The sequence below is a fragment of the Amphiprion ocellaris genome, chromosome 5, assembly GCF_022539595.1.
Source record: "Amphiprion ocellaris isolate individual 3 ecotype Okinawa chromosome 5, ASM2253959v1, whole genome shotgun sequence".
Classification (NCBI taxonomy): Eukaryota; Metazoa; Chordata; class Actinopteri; family Pomacentridae; genus Amphiprion; species Amphiprion ocellaris.
In genome coordinates, this window is record NC_072770.1 from 31232660 (window position 1) to 31259797 (window position 27138).

A 27138-nucleotide genomic window follows, 5' to 3' on the forward strand; every position below is an offset into this window, starting at 1 on the left:
TCTCTAATGGAACCACATCAATCACAGGATTAGCTCCGTGGAAACTTTTCACCCTGTTGTGATTTCACCACTAAGAGCTGCCCCTCCCAGCCACATTTCCACCTGACCTTTGAGCGGAAGGGAAAGATTGCTGGCTCTGTGACTAAACGGTTTCATACTCAACAAAGTGTGCCAGTTTGTCAGTCACAGGAAAACAGAAAAAAATAACAGAGTGACAGATGTCTTAGTATGCATGTTGTAACACAGTGGAATACTGATTTCAAATTGGAAGAAGCCTGCCTTCATTACTTTAATATCAGCTGGATGTGTGGCGCATAAAAGCATTAGCTTGGTGTGCCGCTGCCAATAATGTCTCTGCAGTATATGTGCTAAATCTAAAAAATCCATCTATCCACTGGACAACTGTAGCAGGTACATAACTATGCGACTATGTAGCATTGTCAAAGATTGGCAGCATACCAGTTTAACATTACTTCAGCCTCTGGATTAGCATTGTGGTTCAGAGCTCAAAACTACATAAATATTTAAACAATTACTAAAGCGATGGAGTCAATTGAAAAAAATAATGACGAGGTTTTCTAATACACAAACAACAAAAAAAACGTAAGCAACCTGGCATTTACACGAGCACCACATCGAAGCTTATATAGAAAGCAAAATTCATAGTCGAAAATCTGATTATTGCATCTAGTAGAAGAAGAGAAGAGAAATACTTTCCTGTCACTGTTTAGTCACGTTTAGCCCACTGATAATAGCACCTAAAGAGGACTGTCCATTATATTTCGATATACACCAACATACACACTGAACTTCAAGTTGTGGCTACCCATTAATTTCTAAGATAACAAGATACCAATAATATCTCTTATCATCGTTATGCAAATATTTTATTACAGTCTTAAGCATCATTTTAAAGCTCACCCACCTCAATCACTTGACATTCATTCTCAAGTCTTGCTGGCTAGAGGTAAATAATTAGAGCACATCAGTGGAGGTACTGCAACAGAGAACATTCAGAATTAACTATGAGCAAACAAAATAAACTTCAACTAAGTCATATCAATAAGAAAACTAAATTCCCGACAGGTGTGGAAATAATCCGATTTGAAACTCAAAACAGTAACACATTTGAAAACACATAACCAATTGACTTTTTTTTCTTTTTTTTTTTAAAAAGGGCTATTATGATTTTTTTTTTAAAAGAAGTAAAATAAAACTGGGAAATTCACAAAGTCTCCTAGAAAATAAGTCATAAGTTTCTAAAGTTCTAAACCAACTTGTATTGAACAAAACTGCAGATTTATTGTATCAAACCGACATACCCAAAATAAGAAACTCGCAACATGAATTCTCAATTGCACAGCAACGCCAGGATGTGATTTCTTCTCCTTGACATCAAAAAACATTTCTTGAGTATTGCAACTTTTCTTTTTACCAGACAAACTTTCAAAATTCAGCAGAAGTCGACATAGATTCCCCAAAAATGTGGATGCAGCCACAATCATGCTGCTTAAAGGTTGGCAAATATCCTGCCTTCCATCTGCTTATGAATACTCAGTTTTACTAACAATTATAACACAGACATAAAACACATTTGCAGAAACCAGCATTCAAAGCAAAATCAGCCCTTACACAAGTAACGCATTACTCTTTCAACAAAACCATCAGGTCATACTTCACCAATCAAATGGTCTGTCAATAAATAGCAAATATACCACCTTGTTCACACCAAAATGTAATGTGATGCAAGAACTCACATTAACACATCCTTTCACACACACACACACTAACAGATGCAAAACTAAACATATTCAGTATTCCTATCACCACATGTCATGAAATTCATACCCTCTACACATTGACTCCATTTGTAAAGGTGTTTAGGAAATACACGTATGTACCACAAAATTATAGTGATTACTGTCTGTATTTACTGCTCACTATTATATACCATTATATGAGGAGGAATGAATGAGTTAAGGGGCAATTTCAGACAAAGCCCACGCAGAAAATCGCTGACCCAGCTATTAAACAGCTCCAGTACCGGCTGTTCAACATCGCATCATTTTACCATAGCGGTCTTTGTAAACAAATGAGATAGCCATGTGTTATTCAGTAAAGTCTAGAGGTGCAGGTTGGCAGTTTTTTTTTAAATTTAATCACTGCACAGAGCCAAGCTTGATGTTCCCCACTGTTTCTAATCATCATGGTGAGCTGAGCTACTCTGTTGCCAGCTGTAGCTTAAAATTTAATGCGCAAACATGACCAACATCACATATCGAATCACTGTAACTGTCTGTAGATTCTTTTGTAAGTTAGCTTTTATGTTAATAAAACAAAACACAACAAAGCAAAACACAAAACCTCTCAATATTTGACATTATCATGTCTCCTTGTTTTTGTACCTTAACCCATTACGCAACATTAAGTACACTCAGTGAATTTTGTTGGGGCCTTCAGGCTGACACAGGGCTTTTTGCCAAAGATGAATTAGATATAATTTATAATGGAAGGATGGGTGTTTTAAATGGACAGACGCGTACCTTTAACATTACCTTGCAAATGGACATGAGGCAACATTAGCTTTTAACATTGAAGGTGATTTACATTAATGATGGGTCCATTTTTTTATTCCGAAAATGCAGAGGAGGGTGAGCCGTACAGAGAAAGATGACCTGTTGGGTTGTAAGTGAGCATCCATTAATCAAATAGGCCTGTAATGGACAGTTTTTGATTTCAGAATACCGTGCATCTTTATCTCCTTTAGGCCTTAATAGCAAACCAAATCATGGAATAAATGAAAACTGCTAATACAAGGCAACTAAAACTCCATTATGCTCATGTCAGAGAAAGCAGTTTTGCTTTTATTTCCCACATATAAACTATGCACATATATACATGAGTGCAGCTCAGCTACTGAAGTGTGAAAAAAAGCAAGATACAGTTGAGGAGAATGCAGCCATACTAAAAGTTGTTGTTTGAACACTTCAAAAATTCAATCCACTTCTCAAGCAAGCTTAAAGAAAAACATATATTTGCCTTTTTATGGACACAATACTGGGTAATACAGGGATGCACTACTTTAAAAGTGAAGAAATGTTTGAAACTGTGCAACATTCCCTCTGAATGGGGTTCGGTGTTTAGAGAAGGGCATGAGCAACTCAGCCCCCTGCTATTACAATCACAGGCTAATACTGGTGAGCAATTACCACTGTTTGAGCTTTTAAGTTTTAAAAGAAACTGTTCAATACTTCTGATCCTTGTCCATATGTCACACAGAGATGCAGCAAAAAAGGCAATGAATTCCTTGTTGTTAGTGCTTGGCACCACCAAAGGGAGGAAGGTAAACAAAAGGCAGATGGAGGATTCACCGCTCCAAAACACCACCATGTGAGTAAAATATATGCATCTCTTTACAAAGACAAATGTGTTTCTCCAAGTGAACAACAGCCATACCCATCCATTCTCTGAACCTGCTGAAGGTGTGTGCACTGGCAGGGAGGTATGGGAACAACAGGGCAGGTGGCCAGTCGAATGCGCAAAGGCTACTGGGAAACCATGCAAACAAAGTCCCCAGTTGACTTTGCTCAAGTTTAAACCAAGGATGTTGCCAAACACTGACCCACTGTTCTCTTATTTAATGTGCTTATCATTTTGCAATGTGTTAAAAAAAAAAAAAGTACACAAGTAGATAAAAACAATCAAAGTTGCACGGTAAGCTGAAAACTGTTTGGATGAATCAAAAAGATGAATTTACTCAACCGAACGTTGGTTCATTTTTCAAAATATTGTTTCATTTGCTCAAAAATATTAGCTATAAATACGCCTTCCTGTTGTTGATGAACAGTGAGCCAGCAAAGTGTTATTCATCACTGGAGCTCTTTGCCTACAAGCCACAGGGTTTTCCAACCAAACTATATGCTACAACTTAGAAATCTTTGGAGCTATAAAGAAGAAAACTAATGCACATTCGGTCTGCAATTAATAAAAGTAGGAACTGAGCTACATCTTCTGGTCAGCTCCATGTTTCTTTTTGGTTCTGTTAGGATGTCCTCTAGCTAGACACTGTATTAAATCCATCCTTCACAGTCTTTATCATCACAAGTCAGAGGACACAGCAACCTCCCACAGAGTGACTCCATACTCCCTCTTCTGCCCCGACATAAAGACATGCATGGTTCTCAAAGCAACATTCAATCACCCATGCACTACAAATTTGATTTAGGACTGCAATTTCATTAGCCACACATTTTTCACAGGACAACACAGAGCTCGGGCCCTCACACTTCATCATCAACTTTGCCACTTCTATTATTTGCCCTATCTTCTCCTTAACCGACCCCGAAAAACAAACACACTACATGGAGGATTGCTCTTTTTGGGTGAAAAATGCTGAGCGGGCTGACAGGGAGACAGACGGGGAGACCGGAAGCCTCTGCAAAAAGGGAGAGGCAGGAATGGAGGCTATAAGGCTATGACAAAGATGGGCACTGGGAGACATGACAGGAGTGATAAGTAAAGATGAATATGCCCGAGGCAGCTGACTACTGATTGCTTTCTTACTATTATGGCCTCACGTGCTCTGAGGCGATTTGCCTCTATGGTTGGCCATAAAACAGCACAGTGAGCATATTACTGGTGTGGCTAATGCTTGCAACCTGCTTTCATCATGGCATAAAACGCAACCCTGCCTCACATTACAGGGTCTGGGTCCAAATGACATAAAAAGTGCTGATTCTAACCAGGTTTTGAGCTTATACTGGCGGCACGCTCGAAAACGGCAAAATCACGTATACAGCAGATGTCAGCAGGCTTTTAAAATCTCCATAAGTCATCAAGTTACAAGTTATCTGGCAATGCACAAAAACAAAAACACAAAGAAGCTCACAGCTGGAGTAAATTAAAACAAATTATATATGGTGCTGAGGCAGCTCAAGGGAAACATTGACAAATGTACAAAGTAATTATAACATCTTTGGAAAAAAAACATTTTTTTAAGATAAGGCTGCTATTTGCATATTTTGTTCTTATTAAATCAAATGTGAAGACTAAACCCAGCATTCTTTCTATCTTTTCATAATTTCGAACTTAGTATGTCTACAGCACTGAGGCCCAGTCATCATTTATTCCTAATGGTGAATTTTCAAATGAGGTCAGGAAATTATAGCTTAATGTTTAGAAACGTACTTTCTTGGAACAGCCACAGTCATTACTCAAATATACATTTGTTGGGTATGATTTTTAGTTCCAGTATAATACACATTTGCTGCTTTAGTGAATATTCATAGTAGCAGGATGAGGAGTTAATCCAAAACAAACAACACTGCCATGTTCATTGTAATTAGGGAAGATGTCAGCCATTGTTGGGAAATGGTTCACTACTACAGTAGAGATCTACAGCAACGACAAAAATGTTACCTCAGTCTTGGGTTGGAGAGAAAATAATTGTTAGGGCTAATTAGCTTACAGCAAAAAATCAAAAATCAAAAATCATACAATATGCCCTATAGCCTTATACTCTGATAGCAAATTAAATTAAGATAAGTGACATTTTCCACCTATTGGAGCTATCTTCAAAACGAAAGGATTTTGCAGCGTGGTGAATGACATGTGGCATCAGGCTGCTTCGTCTGGCACCTTGTGTTGCTTTTTTTTTTCTTCTTCACTCCTTTCAGTTACTGTCATTGTGCTTGTGACCTTATCACTGAAATGTCAGAAAAATACTGCTGGTGTTAGCTGATGTTCAACAGGAGAACAGCGGAAAGAAAAGAAACAGGGACGGAGAACGCTTGACTAAGCAGTAGATGTTACCTCATTAGGGGCAGTGCTCCACAACGATGTTTAAAACATGAACTCCACACTCATTTAGTGCGTAATTTGACTGAGGCGCGACAGGGTCGAACAAGGGGTAGCGGGCGAAGTGAAAGGGTCATGATCATTAAGATTACATTAACTAACATTAACTAAGCATGGCTTCGATGACTCCCGTTCTCTCTGTTTCCTGAGGAGATATTACCTCTCTTGCCTCCCAAGGTTTTGCATCGTTTTCTAAAAACGCTTTATCTCTCTCCTCCTGTCGCCACCTTTCACTTGCTCTCTCTCTCTCTCTCTCTCCCTCACTCGTGCACAAACCCCATTCAGTTTTAGAGAGCACTGTAGGCAGAAAATGCCCATGGTTTGGATCATGCTGAGGAAGCAGGAATTAATTCCAATCAGGCTTGAACAGGGAAGAGCCATTCCATTTTGCACCACTCCTGGAGTCACTCAAACAAGGAGCAAACCCCCCCCCACCTCTGCTGCATATGCATGAACACACACTCATCCACCGGCGTCGCACACAACGTCCTGAGCCTCACATAGCATTGTGATATCACTTGGCAGCCAAACAGGATTTTGTTTATTAAACATCAGCTGTGTCTTTGACATTAATACCATGCTAATGAAGCCCCTGACACCCTCATTCACCTGTCTTTTCCATTTCGCTGCGAATTTTAAGCAGCCATGGGGTGCCGCTAATGCTGTTGCTCACAATAAAAAACATGTTTGTCAAGATTAAAAGCATTGTGGTGTCATTGTCAAAATCCTCGCTGGAAATGCGGTGTACCCTCGCTATTATCTACTCCTCTGAAGCACCTCTCCTGTTCTCCTCTTTCCTCCTTCATCAATTGCTCCAAAGCTGTGTGTCAGAACACAGCCACAAGGCTCATCTGGGAATAATGCAATTTGTTTGCCTCTGCTGTCTTTAAATGCCTGCACCGTCTTCTTAATTTTCCATCTCAGTCCTACCAACAGGTTATAGCTTCACATCACTATACTATCCACAGTGAATTCATGACTCCAAATCTATTTTCATCAAAAACCTTGATGAAATATGTCTACATTTTCATGTGTCCATCTCTACTGTGGGGGAATATTTTTGCATTTTCCTCTTCTTGGTGGCACTTTCTAGCTTCCCTCGAGTCCTGGACAAAGCATTATGTTATAGACCTTACTTAGGCATCATGGAAATAGCTGTAATATAACTGGTAATTCCATACAGTATAGGCACCTTTGGGGCATCTTGAGTTCAAAGCCTCCAACAGCGACCCTGACGGTCCCCCTCTGAGTTTAAAACTTGTTTCTGCTCTTACCTATTGGTGACAGCTCTGCCACGCTGCCGATGTAGGGACCTTCCAAGAACTTGGGCTCGCTGTCATTGATGTCCTGGACCTTGATGACGAACTCTGACTCCGGTTCGAGGGGGTCATTGGAGAGCCGGTCCCGGGCCTGAGCCCTAAGAGTGTAAAAAGCCTTCTCTTCTCGGTCCAGTCTCTCTGTGGCGTGTATGTCTCCTGTAAGTTCATCGATGATGAAGATGGAACCTGCTCCCTCTCCAGAGATAGTGTATTTGATGTTGCCTTCACCTTCGTCAGAGTCTGTATGGATCTATAAATGGATGCAGAATAAATGGAAGGACAGAGAGTTCATTAAATGAGACATATTTCGAGGTAAGATCATGGCAGCCCAGTCTCCCTACAACCTCTGCACATAATAACAAAAATATAATTTAAATTTTTGTGGCTATGTTTAAGTGCCTACAGGTGAAGGTTGGACAAATTTCCATTCCCAATGATGTCACTGAAATACGGAAAAGTCATCAGTTACTTAAAGCACCATAAAGAGCATGTTTTCTTTTTTAAAATGCAAGCAAAACCATGATGTCTCCCTAACCGTACACTGAGTTTAAAGTAAAAATTATAATTTGCTTCATTGAATATAATCAGCTGTGCTACTTAAGTGTTTTCCTTGTATCAGATTTTACTTTTGAAGTGTCAACATTTAACAATAGTTCGAATAGTAATAGTTTGCTAATACAAAACTTTTCTACACTTTTTTATGAACACTGACTGTGAACCCAGATGAAAACTGCCATCAGCTTCAACTGTGAAGGGGTCTATGTCATCGACTAGGAGTCAAAGTAAAGAGAAATCCAGGCAAATCAAGTTCAATGCCAAAACTGTTCTTGCACCAAATACAGGGACTAAAGCCCTTGTTTGGCCACTTATTATCACATGGCTGACATTGTGCACACACAGGTCACATAATGACACCTTGGACTAAAAAAGGGTTCTGAAAGTTTAGAAAAAGAAAAAAAATCTGAAATGAACCTCTGAGTTGAGAATATTATGAATGTCTCACATTTTGCAGGTGATTTTCTATTTGGTTTCAACCCCTGTGAATACTGATGGTTTGTGTAATTGATGATTCTCAAAAAATGTAATTTGTCCATCAAGCGTGACCAAAAGAAATTAGTATATTTCTTCCATCCAATCCCTTATCTTATTCCCAATAGCAAATGCAGTTTAAGGCCTTCTCCAACAGCTCCCTACAGATCAGCCATCATCGTTGTGGTGAAGAAAAAAAAAGACACCACAGTTCTAGTGATGATTTACACCTTTTCTGCACATTGTGCCCTTCACAGGATGTGACGCCCAAATTAGGAGATCAAAGTCATTTCAAAGATTGTTAAAGGTAGAGACATAGAGGTGCTGGGGCTGAAAAGTGAACTTAAAAGAGCCCTTATAAATCAGAGCTATAGTTCCCCCTAATGTGATTAGAAGACATTCCAGAGGTAGAAGCAGCATCGGTCCCTCATCCCAACCTCCCCTTTGGCTCTTTAGTGAGCACTAGACCTGCTCTCTCCCTCTCTCTACTGCTCACCTACTATCTGAAATTATAATTCAGAGCTGTCTATGTAGTGTAACTGTGGTTCAATCTACTGAACAGACCAGGGGAGAGGGGAAATCGCCCTGGCCTCCCTGGTTAATATTTTATAAAGGCTTAATTAAATACAGGCTTCTATCACCCTTGCGGGGATTTTCATTAAGTATTTGTCGTAAAATCGCGGAATAATGCAGGGCTGTGCCTTGATATTGCTTCCCTCATCCATTTTCTCCTCCTTTTTTATCAGTCTGTTTTTGCCTTTACTCACCATACTGAATCATCCTGAAGACAAATACATGAACAGTCTGAGAAAATATACTGCAGATACTATGGTGGTATCAATATTTCAGTTATAATAATAATAAAAAAAAAGGTTTCATTGGTCCAGACTGTGAGAGTTATCCAATAAAAGTGAGTGTGCTCTTTCACCATTAGATATGTTTCCCCCAGACACCCTCTCTTACTCTGTATTTCTAAATTAGATTCTGCAGACAAGTGTGTGTGTGTCAGATGTTGTCATCATGTGTTAATTCAACTGCACAAATGCTGGCACCATGCATGCAAGCTCCTACCTACTGTACACGTGCACAGCAAGCCAGACACACCTACCTGCTGTGCATGCTTGCACACACACACACACACACACACACACACACACATATACACACATTGTGAGTTCATCATTCTGCTGGGATGATGCTATTCCCCCCCCTTAGGCTAGCTATACCCATCCTTCTGTCAGTCTATCCTCACTGGAGTGATTCAAGTTGGCAGCTTGAAAAACACACACACTACGCTCAGCTAAGTTGTTCTGTGCAAACTAAAGGTCAGAGCCAGGACGTCACTCGCTTAGCAAAAAACAACCAGGAGTGTAAATGTGCCAGGCAAAAGAAACAAAAACTATAAAAGAAGACAGAGAAAACACCAGTTCTCCAGTAGTGCTCAGAATAACCAAAAAACAACTACTTAAATAGTGAAATCTTTGCTTTAGCTTTCTGATAAATTTACATACTAGATTATGCAGTTGTGGAATACAGAAATATAGACGAGGTGAAGTGTAGTTTTACCCGTTGTGGGCTTGATGTGCAAGATTTTCATTGGTCATGTTAGCATAATTAAAAACGGTAATAAACACTAAAAGTGTACACATATGACCCACATAAACACCATATAATTAAATCAATACTTTACCTTTTCATAGAAATGTTAATAATAGAATTTATACTTTCCTCAGAGCAGCAGCTGCAGTCAGCTTCAGCCACTATAACAAGACACTACTACTCACCCATTTTCACAGCAGGGAAAAAGGATCTAAATGGCCACAGGAATGCACAACACCACTCCAGTATCATAGTTTACTTTGGTCAGTTAGGGCACAACTAACACAACTATGAGTGTTTGAGGCATACAGGCATATGGTTGGACAGAAGAGAGGTGGATTATCCTGCAGGAAATGTTGGATTTGCAGTCTGAGAATCTTCTATGGACACTGTGATACTTTCTCCCTCAGTGAAAATGGGTCAAGTCCTTTGTTAGAGTTTAAAGTCGAGCTGACCACAGCTGCTACTCGAAGTCTATGAGAAAACAATTTTAATTCTTATGACCACCTTTCAAATCAGCAACGACGATGATTTTAGAACATGCTTTTGATAGGATGGAAGATTACTGTTCCATTAATGTGGATATCATGTACTACGCATAAAGGCAGGAGCACAAGTCTTACAAAAACATGGGGGAGTATTTAATTAATCTCAATCAGTATGGAACAAATCCTCACCGTATAACAAACACTGTGTGTTGTATCTGTCGGGTGCAGCACAGATATAAATGGGATATTATTTCTTATACTGGCTGAACAACTGAAGTTTGGCATTAACCAACACATTTTAAGTGAGCTTTGGGTCTGCTAACTTCATCTGTCATTTTGCCAGCTCAGAGGTTTTTCAAACATCCCCCAGGGGGATGCGGGGCAGTTGCAGGAGAGTTCAGGAGGGAGTGATGTGAGGAAAAAAACACGGTGCATACTGATGTTCTAAAAACAATACGTCTGGCACAGCTCATAGCTGAGGGATGTAATTAAGGTATGGATTAAAACCCCCTGTGCCCAATTTGTGGGAAAAAAAAAAAAAAATCATCCTCTTCTGAGTTTCCACTCAGTCAAATCCTAACACACAGACTTGATACACGTATTTTTAGATTCACGATGACTTACTCTTTCAGACAATTTCATTATTTCCCTTGAAATCACAGAAAAAAGAAGATACTATTCACAGAATGTTCCTGGGAATTATTGTATCTTAGTTTGAGTACTCTTCAGTATCATAGAAACAGGTACTCTTTGCTAATGTGGGATATTTTTATAGTGCTAATTTACCAGAATTTAAGCAAATATATGCCAAAAAAAAACTGACAACATAATTCACTGTATCCATTACAGCATTCTTTCATATTTGCAGCTTACATCTCCCAAAATTTTACGATTATTAAACGGTATTAAAGATTCCAAAATTTAGAGTATGATTAACTATCAAATAAGTAAATTTATGTCAAAAAATGACAGAAATGAACAATTTAGCTTTAAAATAATGGATGATTGTAATACACCATATATAATTATCGTGCAAAACGTCCTACAGGATAGGAGATTTTTTTTTTAATGCTTTGTAAAACAGTGCATATGCAATATTATTACTGAATTTAGGGGTGGCTGTGGCTCAGGTGGTGGAGTGGGTCGTCCAGTGATCGAAGGGTCGTCAGCACTAGTCATGTGCTGTTGTGTCCTTGGGCAAGACACTTTACCCACTTTGCCTCCAGCGCGGCTACTCACACTGGAGTATGAATGTGTATGAATGGTGGTGGTGGTCGGAGGGGCCGTTTGGCATGGATTGGCAGCCACACTTCCGTCAGTGGCTACAAATGTAGTTTACCACCACCAGGGTAAGAATGTGTGAGTGAATGAATAATGGATTCATGTAAGGAACTTTGAGTGCCTTGAAAAGCGCTATATAAATCTAATCCATTATTATTATTAATTACAACCCCTTAAATAGCTTATTAATTACAGCAACCAATAACTTTCAATTGATAAATGACACAGGAATACTGTACAACAGCAACATATAAAAAATTAACACATTATCTGAGCTTATCCTTTGACTAAGTGAAAAGTGTGAATTTGTCACTGTAGCTAAACAGTTTCTATGATTCAGTGCCTGCATGGCTTTTAGTGAAACTTGCAAGTAATAATCAGCCGTGCCTTAGGGTTTACAGTGCAGGGCTGTAGGGTGACTCAGGGGAGAGGGAGGTTGTTGATGCCCTGTCAGAATCACCTTTGGGTCATAACAAAGCGTCTAACTGTCACTAAAGGCTAACCTACTGAAGGGGATGACATATGACTCACATGCAGTGACGGAAAGTTTCCTTCCTTGGCAGTCAGCTTTTTTCTGAGTTTGATATTAAGTATGTTACAGCACACACTCAGGCTAGATAAATATATGTAGTTGTAGATCAAAAATGGAGAATTGAAAAGGCACTACTTTTTGAAAGCCAGAACAGAATGGAATAGAATAGCGAGACATTTGAGGAGCAGGATTTCACATTTGCAGGGGAGATAGCAGAATGTGGGCTGCCTGGATTTTTAGCTTATTGAGGGTTTCAAAGTGGGAGCAAATTGGCTGTCTTATATTTAAGTCTGTGTAATCAGGAGTAGGCCTGCCACATTTCACTGCAACTTGTCAAACTCTCTGATCTTAACAGCTTCAAAGTGTTAACAAGGTGACTGTATCAGAGACAGCCTAGGTAGAGACAGCTATGGGGAAGGAAGGGAAGAGACCATGGGAGACAGAGGCAGAGCCAGAGATGAGAGGAGAGAGTAAACGACAGCACAGCGCATGGAGAAAAAAAAAAAAGGAAAGTCAGAGAAAGAAATTAAAATGTGGGTGGTGGGGGGGACTGTGCTGAATGGAGCAGAATGGGAAGCAGAGCTGCAAAAGCTTAGACAGAAGACACAGGATGGGCTTCCTGAGATAGAGATGAGTGTCACGACACGGTAATAATACAATTTACGATATTATTTTAAAATTATCTCAAAGCAGACTAAACAAAAGGCTTTATTGTTCACCAAAACAGAATGTGGCTCGGATCATTATGACATGGAAAATTGCCTTAACAGACATAGTAGATAGACTTTTCTGTTGTTTCATTGACTGTGTCCATTTAACACTTTTTCTCTAAATCGTGCTTCCACACATTACTATTGTTCCGCCCAAGACTACTTTTGTATCATAATATACATCTTTACAAACTCTATACAAACCAGAAAAATATGTAACACATGACCAATTTCAACAACATTCCCCAATTTCCCCTTTTAATAGCATCAGAAAACAACAGCTGATAAAAAAAAAAACTTAATTTTACAATACAGTGAGGATTATACTATATGTCCACCAAATCAGAGCCACAGAATATGGCACACCATAAATCAAATTGGTATTTCTCAAAAAGATGTAGACATTTTGCTGAACAAAAACAGAGTGCAAGAAAAAAAATGGCTTTGAGAGTTAAATTTGGACAATGAAGCACTTTGGACATGAACTGCATAAGCTCATTGTCACTGTTCGTGCTGAGAGAGAATACAAGATTCTATGCCAGATACAGGCATGAAGATCAGAGAGCTTTGAACATATAAAAAAAACTCTGAAACTGTACACAACATGCTTGAACTATGCTCCTTTTGAAGCAGGAATATGAAAGCATGTGCACAAGCTCTGCACGTAACCCAACTCACATTCATACATGCTCACAATGGATTTATTTCTGACAGCCTTTGTCAAAATAAAGCAGAAAGAAACATGACAAAAGAGAAGAAGGATGTCATTTTCTTTTGCCTCTTTTACTTCCTTTAACAGTAGCTATTTAAGATTATCTGCGCTCAACTGCAATTCTGTCTCCTACTAAAACGTAAGCGAAGAAAAGACATCCCATGTGTCCCCCTTTTCCTTTTCTTTCATCGCAACAAATTTTTAAAAAGCAGTTGACATCATTAAAATCCACAAGTATTCATTATCTGAGTGTACTGAACAAATCTATCAGATTAATGTCATGTGAGTGACCGTTTTATTGGTGAATTTGATTTCAGTGGCAGTGGCACCGAGTGACACGGGGCAAACTTGGCAAGTCTGCTGAGTTGGGGCAAAGTAATATGCAAAAATAGGCTTGTTGCAATTACCCTGCACACAGGCACACTGCTTGGCTTTAATCCTCCGTTGCTCAAATGAAAGTGTCCATACCAAAAATCCAGCAGAGTTCATCTGTGTGTGAGTGTGTGGGCGTAGGTTACACACACAGACATTCACATCCTCACTCACAGGCACCATTAATGGCACTGATAGCACCGGCCACTGTCCTAGTGCCACGAAGTGCAATAACTTTAGATAATTTTATTAATAAAATCATCTCTCTCCTCCCTCCTGCTGTGTCACTCCCTCAAGCTCTCTAAGCTCTTTTATATTAGTTCTCTGCCTTCCCTGGCATCCCGTCCTGTAATGAATCACGAGTCAATGTATGAAGTCTTCCTATGTAGCCTCCCCTCTCCCTTCATTCCCTCCCCCATGTATCACTGAGCTTCACTCTGCCCATTTTTCCTGTCTCCCAGCGGACCGACAGTGCTGCCTGTTGGCCATGTTGTTGGTCTTGCCAGCAGGAAGGCATCACAGTCACAACTGCAGACAAATAATGGTCAAAGGATAATTATTCTGCAACAGCGGGCCTGCTGCAGAGAACATCTCCATTCATTTGTAAGAACAGAGAGATCAATATATGTAGATGCAATATTAGCTGGTCAATTGCCATGTCTAAATGATTAGAAACAAGGGGATCGCATGATTGATGTGTGTGTGACTCACTGCTGAGTCTCATTCTGTCTGCATTAATGTTCCGTCTTTTCATATCACGTCCTATGTAAAGCAATTGAATCGTACATGCTGTCCGCTCTCATCAACTCACTGAGGTTCATTTGAGAAACAGCTGATGAATGAGATGTGAATGAGAAGACGGAGGATGAAAAATAAGGCGAAAATATTCCTAAACATAAACATGGTGCTGGAATGATAGCAAACAGATTTGATTTGACATATACTCATTATCTGTAATTAAATTAGAAAAATAACATTCAATGATTACATTTACGGTGTCAAGGCATTGCCCTCGACATCAGCGAGAAGGGCACCGCTGAGGCTGTCATCGCAATCTGGGGCAGGCGTGAGGTGGCACGAATGTTTACAGGAGCAGCCCCCTAATCGACCTTTTAAGCCTTACTGTTTTCAGTACGGAGTAGGATCTGACAACTTTGACTGCAAAAGTCAACTCCAAGTGCATCAAAACAACAACTAATGGTAAATACTGGATGTAACTCCTGTTCTATGAGCGTGTAGGAAATAGAACAGTGGAGGTTTTGCTGTACTACTGACTTTTACGCTGTTGATGCGAATGCTAGAGAGGTAAAGACTACTACTAAAACTGAAGTAATCAGTGTTGTCTTTTCTGAGTTTTAAATCAGTGTTGAGCCCCAAGGTTTGTGCTATCCTGAAGCAGCCTTAAAGTTCCTGCAGTGGAAAGTGGCTTTCTGTTAACAAATAGTTCCAGGAACCTAGGAGCCACAAGCGCTACAAGTTTGATTCCATGATTTCGGACTCTGACAATGGAAGGAATTAAAAAATTTACAAAAATAAAATCCTCAAAAAACAATACAGTTTACTGTGCCGGGTTCTGCTCAAGGTTTTTTCCCTGTTAAAAATGTATTTTTCTTGCCACTGTCGCCTTAGGGCTTGCTCTGGGGGTTCAGGCATATGGGTTCTGTAAAGCGTCTTGAGACAATTTCACTTGTAATTGGTGCTATAAAAATAAAATTGAATTGAACTGAATTGAACTGAACTGAACTGAACTGAATTTTTTTTTACTTCATTTGTTTATTTGTTCTATGCTTCACTTCAGAGTACAATGAGACATTAACATGCAGAATTTCCAATAAAAAAATGAAAAAATTAGTATGTTCTAAAATTTTTGACCGGTAGTATATATGCAAAGCTTGCTTTAGCTCATATTGTACTGATTAAGCGTAGCTCTATAGATTAAAAAAAAAAAAAGAAAGAAAGAAAAAAACACTAAATGACTTTATTGTTCTAATCACAAGTTATGATTCACTACTTATTGCTATTCATCTGTCTTCAAGTAAAGTTAAAATCACAAAATTTAAACCTAGATGTCGACTGGTTTGAGACTGCCAAAGATAAATTGTCTTTGAAGAATATAAAGTCAAACTTAAAGCAGCTGTTTCACAACAAAGTGTTCAAGTGGTTCACCCTTGGAAAGCTTTTCATGTGAAGCCTGAGCAGGAAACACTCAGTTTTCACAGAGTGGGCTACAGTTTTCAGAGAGAGCGGATCAGAGAACGATGAAGCTCCTATTCTTACATGAAAACAATGGGATGTAGGAGTGAAAGAAAGCTCAAAACCACACTGACTCCTACGGAGCACATGAGCTACACAACTACTGACGGCTGAAGGTACATTCTTTAAAAATGGCAGCTTCTGTTCAGCTGCGTAAGGTCAAATAGGCAGCATGCCATGTCTTCCACAGCAAAGGCATGCAACACAAGGTTAGTGAAAGTGTTAGTATTGTGTAAATACAGATTTGCAATGTAGACATAACAGAGCTTTAATTATTATTTTTTTCTTTTTTTATCATTGCTTACTGGCATTAGAGTTCCTTTCAGAAGCAGTTCTTCACAGAAAACCATTGGAACTTGATTTTGAGTACTTCTCATTATCAAACCCATAATGTCAAGGATTTGACCCCGAGAGCTCTGTTATTTCATACAGATGAAAAGCTGGCGGAAGCATAAAAGTCACTATAAAGCAATTATTGTTGATTATAAGTAAAATTTTTAGTGCTAATGTCTGTTCAGTGATTAAGTGGCTCCAATTGAATCCATTTGGCAACTATTTTGGCCAATTTGCCTCTTTTTCCTACAGTGCAAATGCCAAGGTGCACAGACTATGCTTTGTGGTTACTGAATAGAGGAGATGCATAATTAGACCATTCACAAATGCTTCCAATGTAGTTGAGCTTTGATACTGACTTCTCTTTTATGCAAAGTGGAGTATTATCTGCATTTTTCTGTATAGCTTTACAGTACAGTGTGTTATAGTAGAATTTTCATAGACTTTCAGATATTTTTACTACTGTTATATGTCCACTTACATGCAAAAGTCTGGCCTTTCCTCGACATAATTGCATCACTTGCAGCGGGCTGACATTAAATGGATCCTTTAGTCACATGCTCACGAACTGTTATTTTATATTTCATGAGTTGATATAATCATAATATTTGTAGCATGTGCAAAAGTTTGGGTACCCCCTCTACTGCAAAACACTGGGAACTTCATAAAGTCATTAGGCCTTAAATGACTTTGGTTTCTTCTTAGGCCTTGTAAGGCAAAGTAAGGGTTTGCCATCTGATGATAATGTCATGGCTGCAGGGGTTGCATTTACTTTTGCAAATCATTAAATTCAATGTGCATACAAATATATGTCCTTTGTTTTCATATACAATATATTATGTAATGCTTGGACAACTTAAATAAACTAAAATACAAGAACCAAAAAATAATAATAGAAATTCATGTTGGTGTCATACAAAATGTCTTCTAAAACAACTAGTGTGTATGTCACGATGTATTAAGCTCCTCAAATAGTAAATTCATATGTAAATGCATGTCTGCCCTTGAAAGCCTGTTTGCGTTGCTGTATATGTATATTTGGGTGCTATATTTACTCTGCTCCTCAAGGACAGAACAGTGTTTGCTTTGGAGGAACTGATCTGGACTGCTCATCACAAAAACATCTGCCTTTACACAGAGCTAAAGTGACTAGGAAAACCTCATACCGACAATGTGTTCATCCAGATGACATAAGCATTCATACATTTGTACTAATTTCCCTGCAATGTGGAAATTTGTCCTACAAAATCCTTTAGAATATTTCACATTGTAACAGTTTTCTATTCATATTAACTACATCCTCAGGCATTCTTACTTCCATGCTTGTTTTTACATTCAAGGAATTAAAATGTACTCACAAGTCCTGAGGATATTTACATTATAATAATTAATGTCTTACCTTTCCAACGTATAGTGGCTCTGTGCCCGTATACTCCTCCACCACAAAGAACTGGTTCCACACCCATCCTCTCTTAACTCGCTCAAGTGATGAGGGTCCTTGTTCTTGTCTTTTCTCTAATGAGGTTGTACTACTAGTCCTTGAGGCCTCACACCACATAAAACTATAGCAGCAAAGAAGACCCAATGCTGCCAGTAGAGTCCAAGCTCCCGCTGTCCAAAAAGGAGCCATTTTGATAAGAAAAATAAGGAAAGGGGGGGAAAAAAGAAAAAAAGAAAGAATTGTTGCCTGCGTCTACATGTATTATAAACACTACATGCAGACAGGAAGAGATTTTCTGGTGTAGTTTTATACCAAATACAACTCCAGCAGGGCAAACTTGAAAGGTCTTTGTGAAAGAACTTGAAAGTTAATCCATGGGATCACAAATCAATCTGAAGTTATCTTCTGAATACAAGGCAAGTCATGGAGCACATTGGATTTTTACCACCTGAAGAGTACCTGTCTGTATTGCAACATGGTCAGTCATTCTGATTCTTCATACCATGCGCCCCTTCTTATAGAGCTGCTGTTTTTTGTGTGTGGTTTTTGTTGTTGTTGCTGTTTTAAAAGAACAGCCAAAAGTGGCAAAACAAACTGATGATAGAAAATGTCTTTCAAGGTTTTTGACGGCAACAAAAACAACAGATTTGACTAGATTGGTTCACTGCTCAGTGGGGAAATTAGGGTGAAACAAGGATACAGTGGCATTGAGCAGCATTCCTATGAGGAGTGAGAGTGATGGTTTCCATCCCGTCTTGACTTTGTACTGCTTGCAGCGCTTCCAATTTCACTTCTAGCCGTGTCCCCTCCAATAGTTGGTGTGTGTTACAGGTGATTTAATAGTAAGCTGTCCAAAAATGGCTTGATTAAACTTTTCTGAACAGAAAAGTTTTCTGGAGTCCAGTTCCTTGAAAACTTACACGCGGTTTTACCTCCTGAAGCAGAAACCTTGAACTGAGAAAAGGCCAACTGATTTTACCGTTGGTGATTATGTTTGATCTTGGATGGCGTTGCCCTTCAGAGCAATCCATTGGTTTGGAAAGTTCATTCTTCAAAGGTCCTACAGCATTTTTTTTCACTATTATGACAGCCCCGTCAGTGATTCAAAGGCAGGGAAAGGATGAGCCTGGAAGACAGAAAAGAAGAATACAGTTATTCTAGCGGTGTAATGCTTCCTACTCAATACTTTAAAGGTTTGTGTGAAGAACAAAATTAGCCATGATATTTTTCAACATCAACATTTTTAGCATCCATATGGTAAGTTATTGATGTGGTTGTTGTGACTTTCTTTTGGAAGCACCTTCAAGTTTCTGTTCACAATGTCTTTCCTAAAAAACAGTATGAATTGTACGGATTTTGGGATGTATTTACTGTAAGATCAGACTTTGCTTTCAATGATATGCATCATTTTCCTCAATTGACCTTTAGGTATACATTGGCGTTACCACACAATTGCTGAATAAATGGTAAAAAAAGAAAAGAAAGGCTTAGGTTTAGGGCTGAGAAGATTTACAAGAGTCACAACATCAGTGCAAAAGTACAAACAATAGATGACAGTTTGCACTATTCACTTTAGCGCTTTGGCTTTTGAGATTTTGCATACAGAAATCCCAATAAATCTCTTGTGTGCATATCTCCAACAAACTACCACATAGATGGTGAGAAAGAAACAGCTGAGTAAAGAAACGAGTACAGATTTGTACATTTAGGAAAGAAGGATACACTGAAAGACACCTAATGATGTCCAACAAAGGAGTTCACTACACCCTGAAGAGACTAGAAGGAATTGGACATTATGATAGAAAAAGCTCTGGAAGAAAGAGGGATACAACACAATGCAGAGTATAAACATCATTGTCACCAGTAAGAGAGATAACAGCACCGCAAATAAGGGAGGAAATCAACATGACAAGGTCAAAACCCATATCTCTGACAACTGTGACAAGACGCTTGAGAAAGGCTGGTCTGAAGGGTTGTGCATCTGCAAGAAAACACTACTTTATCCAGAGAACAAGAAAAAGAGATATAAGTGGACAAAGCACACAATAATTGGACCTTTGATGACTGGAGACAAGTTCTCTGGACCAACAAAACTGAACTATTTGGTTCAAATTGCAGAGTCCGCAGACAAACTATATGCCCTGCTGTTGGTAAAGCCAGAGGAAGTTACTTTGAAGAAAGCAAAGTCGAAGCAAGAAAAACCCAAATACCTGACAATTTTAGTAAAAATGTATTCTGTTGAATAATTATATAATAATCATGTTTATTCTGTTGCAAAGTATGGCAATGAAACTATGATCTTTTTTTGTGCAAATTTGATCTCGCTTCCAAACTTTTTCTCTGTCGTGTAAATGCTGCTGAACGTGTTCCAAATTGCTCCATGTGCCCATAACTAATAAATCTTCTAACGCCACCTTTCGGTTCCTGTTGCCCTCATGTTGGTCGTGTTAGGATTATCTGGAGGACACGGTTTTCCACCAGCAATTCTTGTGTTCAGCAAGAATCTTAGCAATGTGCTTTGAGCTGGAGCGATGACAGAATGGAGAAAACAGGACAGGAAACCAGGTGTGTGGAAAATAGGAAAGATAGAGAGAGAGAGGGAAAGAAAGGAAAAGCAAGAGAGAGAGGTCATTGTTCATCACACACCAGACCCAAAGCATCTGTCTGCCTTTCGTCCGACTGATGGAGCGGCCCTAACCTCAGCCAGCTGATTAATTGCATGAGGGAACACTAATTGGATAAAAGTATTAATCAATTAATTCTATCCAATGAGGCAACACCCCGCTAATACTTCAGACAAACATTGGAGAGCAGGAGGGGGTAGCAGACACGGTCCTTGGCTGTTGTGAAACATGCATAGAGGTTAGACAGAAAGACAGGGCTGACAGAGCAGAGCGAGAGTAGGGGTAGCGGGAGGGATCTGGAGGGGAGGGAGCGAGACAAAAAAAAGAGAGAAACTGAAAAATGAAACGAGTCAAAGAAAAAAGAGGGAAAGAAAGCGACCGTGTTGCGTCGTATGCGACTGTGGGTGTGATTAATGGTCTCATTGAAACATTCAGAACAAAAGGGGGATGACAAAAAAAAAGAGGCGAAACAATAACATTTAGTATGTCTGTGGCCTCACAACCTCAAGAAAGGAAGATTGCAACACTAGCCGATGAAAAGCTCCTCAGGCCAGCAGGTGGTTCAGCCTATTGTATTTCTGCTGGCTGAGAGAGGACTTCTAATCTCACTCTCCTCCTGCCCGGTAGCGAGCTTGGAGCTTCCGGAAATAATTCCTTCGCAGACTGTTGGTCAAGGCAATGTCCGTGGTATTGGAAACCAACTGCTCTGGGGGTGTTCAGAGCAAACAGCTCAGGAGCAACTTAAACAATTCAGACCTCTTGATTCACTTCACAGTTGGTGTTGTTAATGGAAGGGCTACATGGGGATTTTCACATAGAATGTACTGAGATTATGATTGTACTGAAATCGTACTCAGCCATGAGATTCGGGGGTACAACACTAAATTGTGCACTTACGCAGCAAATGCATGTGACACTTGTAAGGTGACTAATACTGACCTTCATTAGTGCTCAAGTGTTGTGAAAGATGAGGAATCTGCATGAGGTAAACTCACACTAGTTCAGAGCCATGTTAGACAAACTCAAAGAACAGCTGAGGCTGATGTGAATGTCGTTATTTGGTCATAAATAAAAATACTATAATGATATTAATAACAATAACCTTTATTGTTGCAAAGTGCTTCACTAAAAGTTTAAATAGCAACAAAAAAAACAGCAGTAAGACAACAATAAAACAGTGGTAAAACAACAATAAATGGCAAATAAAAATCACTCAGATATGAAAGCTTTTTTAAATACAGAAATACAGTGATGTCTGATTTAGAATTATATGATGATTACATATTTCAGCCAAAGGGGTTTACCAGCTTTTATATACTAATATAGGTCAAGCTCCAAAAACAGTGAATCCCACAGTTTTGTGTTGTAATCCAATAACATCATTAGAGCCTTCTTTTAATTAGACCACCCACGTCCTTCAAAAGCCATGCTGATACCTAGTTAGTCAGGCATTCTTTTTTTTTTTTCATAGACATTATACTGTTTCATAGGTTACACGGATTTCATCAGGAATTAAAAAAAAGATCTCATGAAGTCCCCTGTTTACTGTATCTGGTGTAAAAACCTTGTGGTTTTGTTTCAACAATAATCACTGACTGAAAGTTGAACAGATGTATGCCATTAACACAACCCTATGAGCAGCTTAAGACAACACCTGACTACAGAGACCACTGATCAAAATTTGTACAGTCCTGTTCAGCCGATCAATGCCTGCCCACAGTCCTCAGAGCCAAGAAATGGCTGTTCTGACTCATACACTTTCAGCACTAGACATAACACTGAACTCCAGAGAGACCATTCAGCAGTCAAGGATTACTTTGTCTCCTGACACAGATAGATCCCCCCTATTGTGGCCTGCACTGATTGGCATGGCAGACCAACACCAGTGGTGCACTGCCTGCCTTGGCACTGTGCATGTGGCTGCCTGCGTCCACTAACAGTAGGAGTGTGGTTGTTGGCAGTGATAGGCCTATTTTCCAGCATTCTCCTCAGATGGAGCTTTGCTCAGACAGCAGCGAGGCAGAATGTGACCAAGCTTGTCTGACTCTGCCCTGTGCCCCTCTCTAAAATACACCACTTGCCTTTGCAGAGGATAATGGCCAATCTCTGCTGCCTGGCAGTGGGGATGACACAATATGATCACTCTCTGCTGAGGCAGAGTTGTGTCCCTCTGCAGCCAGGCCACACCCACTGCAATGTTTAAGAGCAAGTTCGAACACTTGGGTGTCTCAGTTCCAGAGTTGCTGTAAGCGAACATTGTGTTTGTCTGTAAAGGTCTGACCATCCTACTGTTGGCTAAATGCCTGCTGCGCTACCTCCTGCATGAGATGTGAAAAACCCGGAGATTAGCAAACTCTTGCACCTACAAACAATTTCTACCATCTGCTCAGTTCCAAAGTGTGGCAAGGTAAGATTGTGTCTTCGCTTAGTTGTAGCTCAGAAAGTAATTCCATAAGCAATTTACTGTCATTGGAAAACAAACTCCAGTAACAAATAACATAAATGCACGTTACAGGTATATTACATTATAATGTAAACAGTGTAGCATTGTGCCAATTCTTCTGGTACTACTAATCTTGTGCAATGTCTTAATATCTGGTCGGCCCTAAAGCTGGACTTCCTGACTCTTATTTTATTCTTGCTCTGCTACCTGTTAAAACACACCCACAGCAATATGGTCTGTTAAGGGTTTATAACACAGTGCTGTTTTCAGTCTGAACTTTGACGATAAACAAAAAGATGCTTGGTAATCTGCCTGATGTTAGCAGAGGATGGTGGCTCGAGAAAAAAATATTTGCCACTATTTCACCTCTTGCAAGTCAGTACAATTTTGCATCCCTGCCCTACTAATTCAGAACAGGTTAGAATAGACAGGACTGTAACTTTGGCTAAAAGTTGAGAACGTGTAGAAATCAACTCAAGAAAACAGCTACAACACAACTATGAACAAATCCATTTTTAACAGTTACCACATATATTTAGTATGATGAAAAGGAATTAATTTCTTATGGCACTTTGAATGACAACTGATCAAAAAAGAGGAAGAGAATTCATTTTAAGTCCCTTGATGTAAATTGATCTTTTTTTTCCTTTTCAAGTTTCCAATTAGATGTGTTTGAACTGTGGAGTAATAACTTCAAAGAAGTAAAAACATACTGTTTATTCCTCTGTGCCTCAAAGGCAAACAATGTTGGGAGGATAGAATTAATTCGTTTTTGCCTATCTACATTTTTCCTGTTCCCTTACAGTAGAGGACTTAACAGTACGGCACGCAGTTTGAATTTGTTTAATTAGAGACCATTTGTATCAAATATTTTTCTGTGTGCACCAGTGGCCCAGAAGATGCTTTGCAAACTGAAACATTTGCTGAGTACCAACTGCTTGGCATCTAAAAACAAAATCTACACTCCTCCATGAATCTCCTTCTCCTTCTGTTCTGCTCCTCCACTTAGGGAATTTCATTAAGTGTGTACACATTTACTTGTAATTAGGTCTAAAAGTGGGTAACCCTAATGAGTTGAAGAGAGAAACAGAGGAAGAGAGATTTATGTTAGTGTGTTCTGGTTTCACTGAAACTTGGCCATTGCTGTTGTGGAGTCAGAAGTGGTCACTGGCGGAGGCAAATTAGTGGCATGTCAATTACTGCCCTTTTCTTTTCAGCAATGGCCAGTAAAGCTTGTTGCTGATAATGAAAATATAAAAAAAATATAGGTGACGTATCTATTTTTCCCCGTGCATCTCTCTCTTTTGTCTATCTCTTTCCACTCCCTCCTCTACTCATTCTCCAGTCCAAAGCTATTGGCAAGCACTGTGCAGTCATTCGTGACCTATTAGAGTGCTGGATTGATTCTAGAGCATGGCTGCAGCCTCTCATCAGTGGGCATGCCCAGAGCAAGCCCTTTGACAGCTGGCAGCGGACGGACGACAGCCAGGCAAGACTGATCACTGCAAACTGATAGGCATGGGGCCAATGACCGGCAGACAGCCCTCTCTGTCTCTGTGACACACTCCCTCGCATATCGCACGCACGCGCACACACGTGCACAGAGATGCAAACACATAATGTGTGTGTGTGTGTGTGTGTGTGTGTGTGTGTGTGTGTGTGTGTGTGTGTGTGCGTCTGTCTGTCTGTGTGTTACAATTTAGAGTGTAGTCATAGCCGTAGTGGCTCAGATCAGTGGCCTTTTGTTCTCTGTGGGTGACATGCTACAATGACCAAACATATAAATAACAGAACAATAAAGAGTAATTACATGCAAACATATTTTTTTAAATGTAAAAAAATTTATTAGTAATATTTCTAGTGCTATTGTTATTACTGTGATACAGTCAATCAACTCCTATCACAGTGTAACTACATATAAAGTATGTTGTTCTCTATATGTTATATTGCAGAACTGTTGCGTACTTAATTGGTCCGCATTGATTAATTATTAACTAATCCGACGGTGCTCGTGTTTATCCGGTCACTATGTTGTAATTGTTATTCCTTGGAAACTTCGTAATGCATACGCGTTAGAAACTTTTAGTTGTTTACATGCTGCTTTCATCACATTGCATTAGCATTCTTGAAGCTCACAGCTGCTTAACTCTGTAAGTGGCTAACTGTTGATTGCATGTAGCAGTAATGAACTCATTGTTGACTATGGTGGGAGAAGGTTAATGTAGCTTAACCAACCAAGCTTCAATATCAGTTGCTGCATATTGTATATGGTGAAGAATGGGGGCAGTGCAAGATGGAGAGGAAGGGGAAAATACATAAAGCATTTTATTTATTATTTTGGTTTCTGTTGTTCAGTGGCCCCCCAATGAGCTGTGTCCTTACTAGAATCCAAGTTGAATTGAATATTGAGGGGAAAAAAATAACCCAAATTCTGAAAAGCTCATATTTAGAGAAACCTGAATAATACATTAACTAAATAAATAACCCAAAATACAGCCTACAATGCAGACATAGAAAAGATCTGAAGTTCAAGAGAAATGAATGGAACCTCTTTTCACCAGTGAGGATTACCTGTTACAATGTGTCAAAATGAGGCTGACAAGCCCACTAACTGGTCAGTGGCTTATTTGAGTTTGCCTGCAAAACAAGTTTTCACCCACTTTTTCTCCACACTGTGATAAGCTTGTTATCTTTGCCTCTCTGCTCTGCCATTAGTCCTTTCCTCTCCATATCGTGGCTTCCCTGACCAATCAGATTAGATGCCACTTCAGAGAGTTGTCTGGAGTGCACGTATGAGTACTGTGAATTTCAGAGCAACAAATACAAAACTGCTTCTTTTTTATGTTTTTGCAGTGAAACATCTTTTTAACTTGGGTTGAAAAAGATGAATCACTCTCTGCAGTGATTTGTACCGATTTTTCAGTGACTTCAGAGTGAAGCAGATCAAGCCGGCTCATTTTTAAGGCAGTGACAATTACTGCAAATACAGATTCTATGTCTGGGACAAAAGCTGGCAAAGCAGGTAGCAGACTACAGCTCATCAGATCCCTTAATGTTCTGGCAGGATAAATGGGTAGAAATGCCTCGTGAAATTGCTTTTTCTAGTCATTCTCAGAGCTTCTGAGGTATTGTATTGGTTAAGAAACTCAGATCAGTGCATTGCATATGTTATGCATTTCTGTACACATGGAAAGCAATCTGAATACCCTTTGTTTTTGAAATGTGCCACATAATGTCTCACCTTACCAAACCTATAAAACGCAACAGGAGCAGACTGAAGCATTTTAGCAATTATCCGTTAGCTATCCATGAACATTTTGTACATCTTTTGACATTCATCACCCTGGGGGGATGAAGCCTTTCGACTTTTCCCCTATCTACTGCCGTGACATTGATAGTTCTGGTTTTAAATGAAATATCTCAAAAACTTTTTTAATGGATTGTCATGTCGTTTGCTACAGACTTTCAAGGATGGATCCTAATGACTTTGGGGATCCTCTGACTTTCCATCCACCATAACCTGCTCTGTATGAAATGTCTCCATAACTCCCTAACTGTTGGGTTGCCATTAATGAGGTGTACATGTCCCCGTCAGGATGAACTGGTGACCCTGGAACTTTTCATCAAGTTCCATCACCAGGCCAAATTTCCAATTGGTCCAGCTTTCGTTTATAGCCATTTACAGCTAAACTAATGTAAACCCTACAACTTCTCTATTTTGTGTTTCTAGTTATGAACATGTTAGCATGCTGACATTCAAAATTAAGATGCTGACAATGGCAAGTGCCACATACAAACAGCAGTTTGTGGTAATGCCAGTTTGCTGTTCATGGTGATGTTGACATTTACCTCAAGTCTCACTGAAATGCTGCTAGCTGGTGAACACTATTTAAACAACAGCCATGTTTCTTGATCACACTTGATTATAGTCATGATTGACTTCATAAAAAAAGGCAGTCACAACATGAGCTATCAGAGAGGTTTACACGAGTGAGAGATGAAGCTGAATGTGTCCAAACTGTCCATTATATCTAACTAATGCTTAGGAAAACACAGCCAGGGCAGGTCACAGATCATCAGAAAGCGACGCTGTTGCTTCCCCATGTGTCTATTGAATTTAAATGGAAAGCAAACTCCTCTGTCCTT

The 27138-nt window shown here is 39.5% G+C and overlaps 1 protein-coding gene across 1 annotated transcript in view; it reads right to left on the reverse strand.

Moving 5' to 3' along the window:
• Positions 1-27138, reverse strand: part of LOC111574166 (cadherin-22) — a 179693-nt gene that overhangs the window by 55917 nt on the left and 96638 nt on the right. Inside the window, exons 4-5 of the mRNA XM_055010933.1 lie at positions 17884-19051; positions 7131-7425 (exon numbers count right to left, since the gene is read on the reverse strand). Coding sequence (XP_054866908.1) covers positions 7131-7425; positions 17884-18114 — 526 coding nt within the window. The 5' untranslated portion in view covers positions 18115-19051. The remainder of the gene's footprint in view (positions 1-7130; positions 7426-17883; positions 19052-27138) is intronic.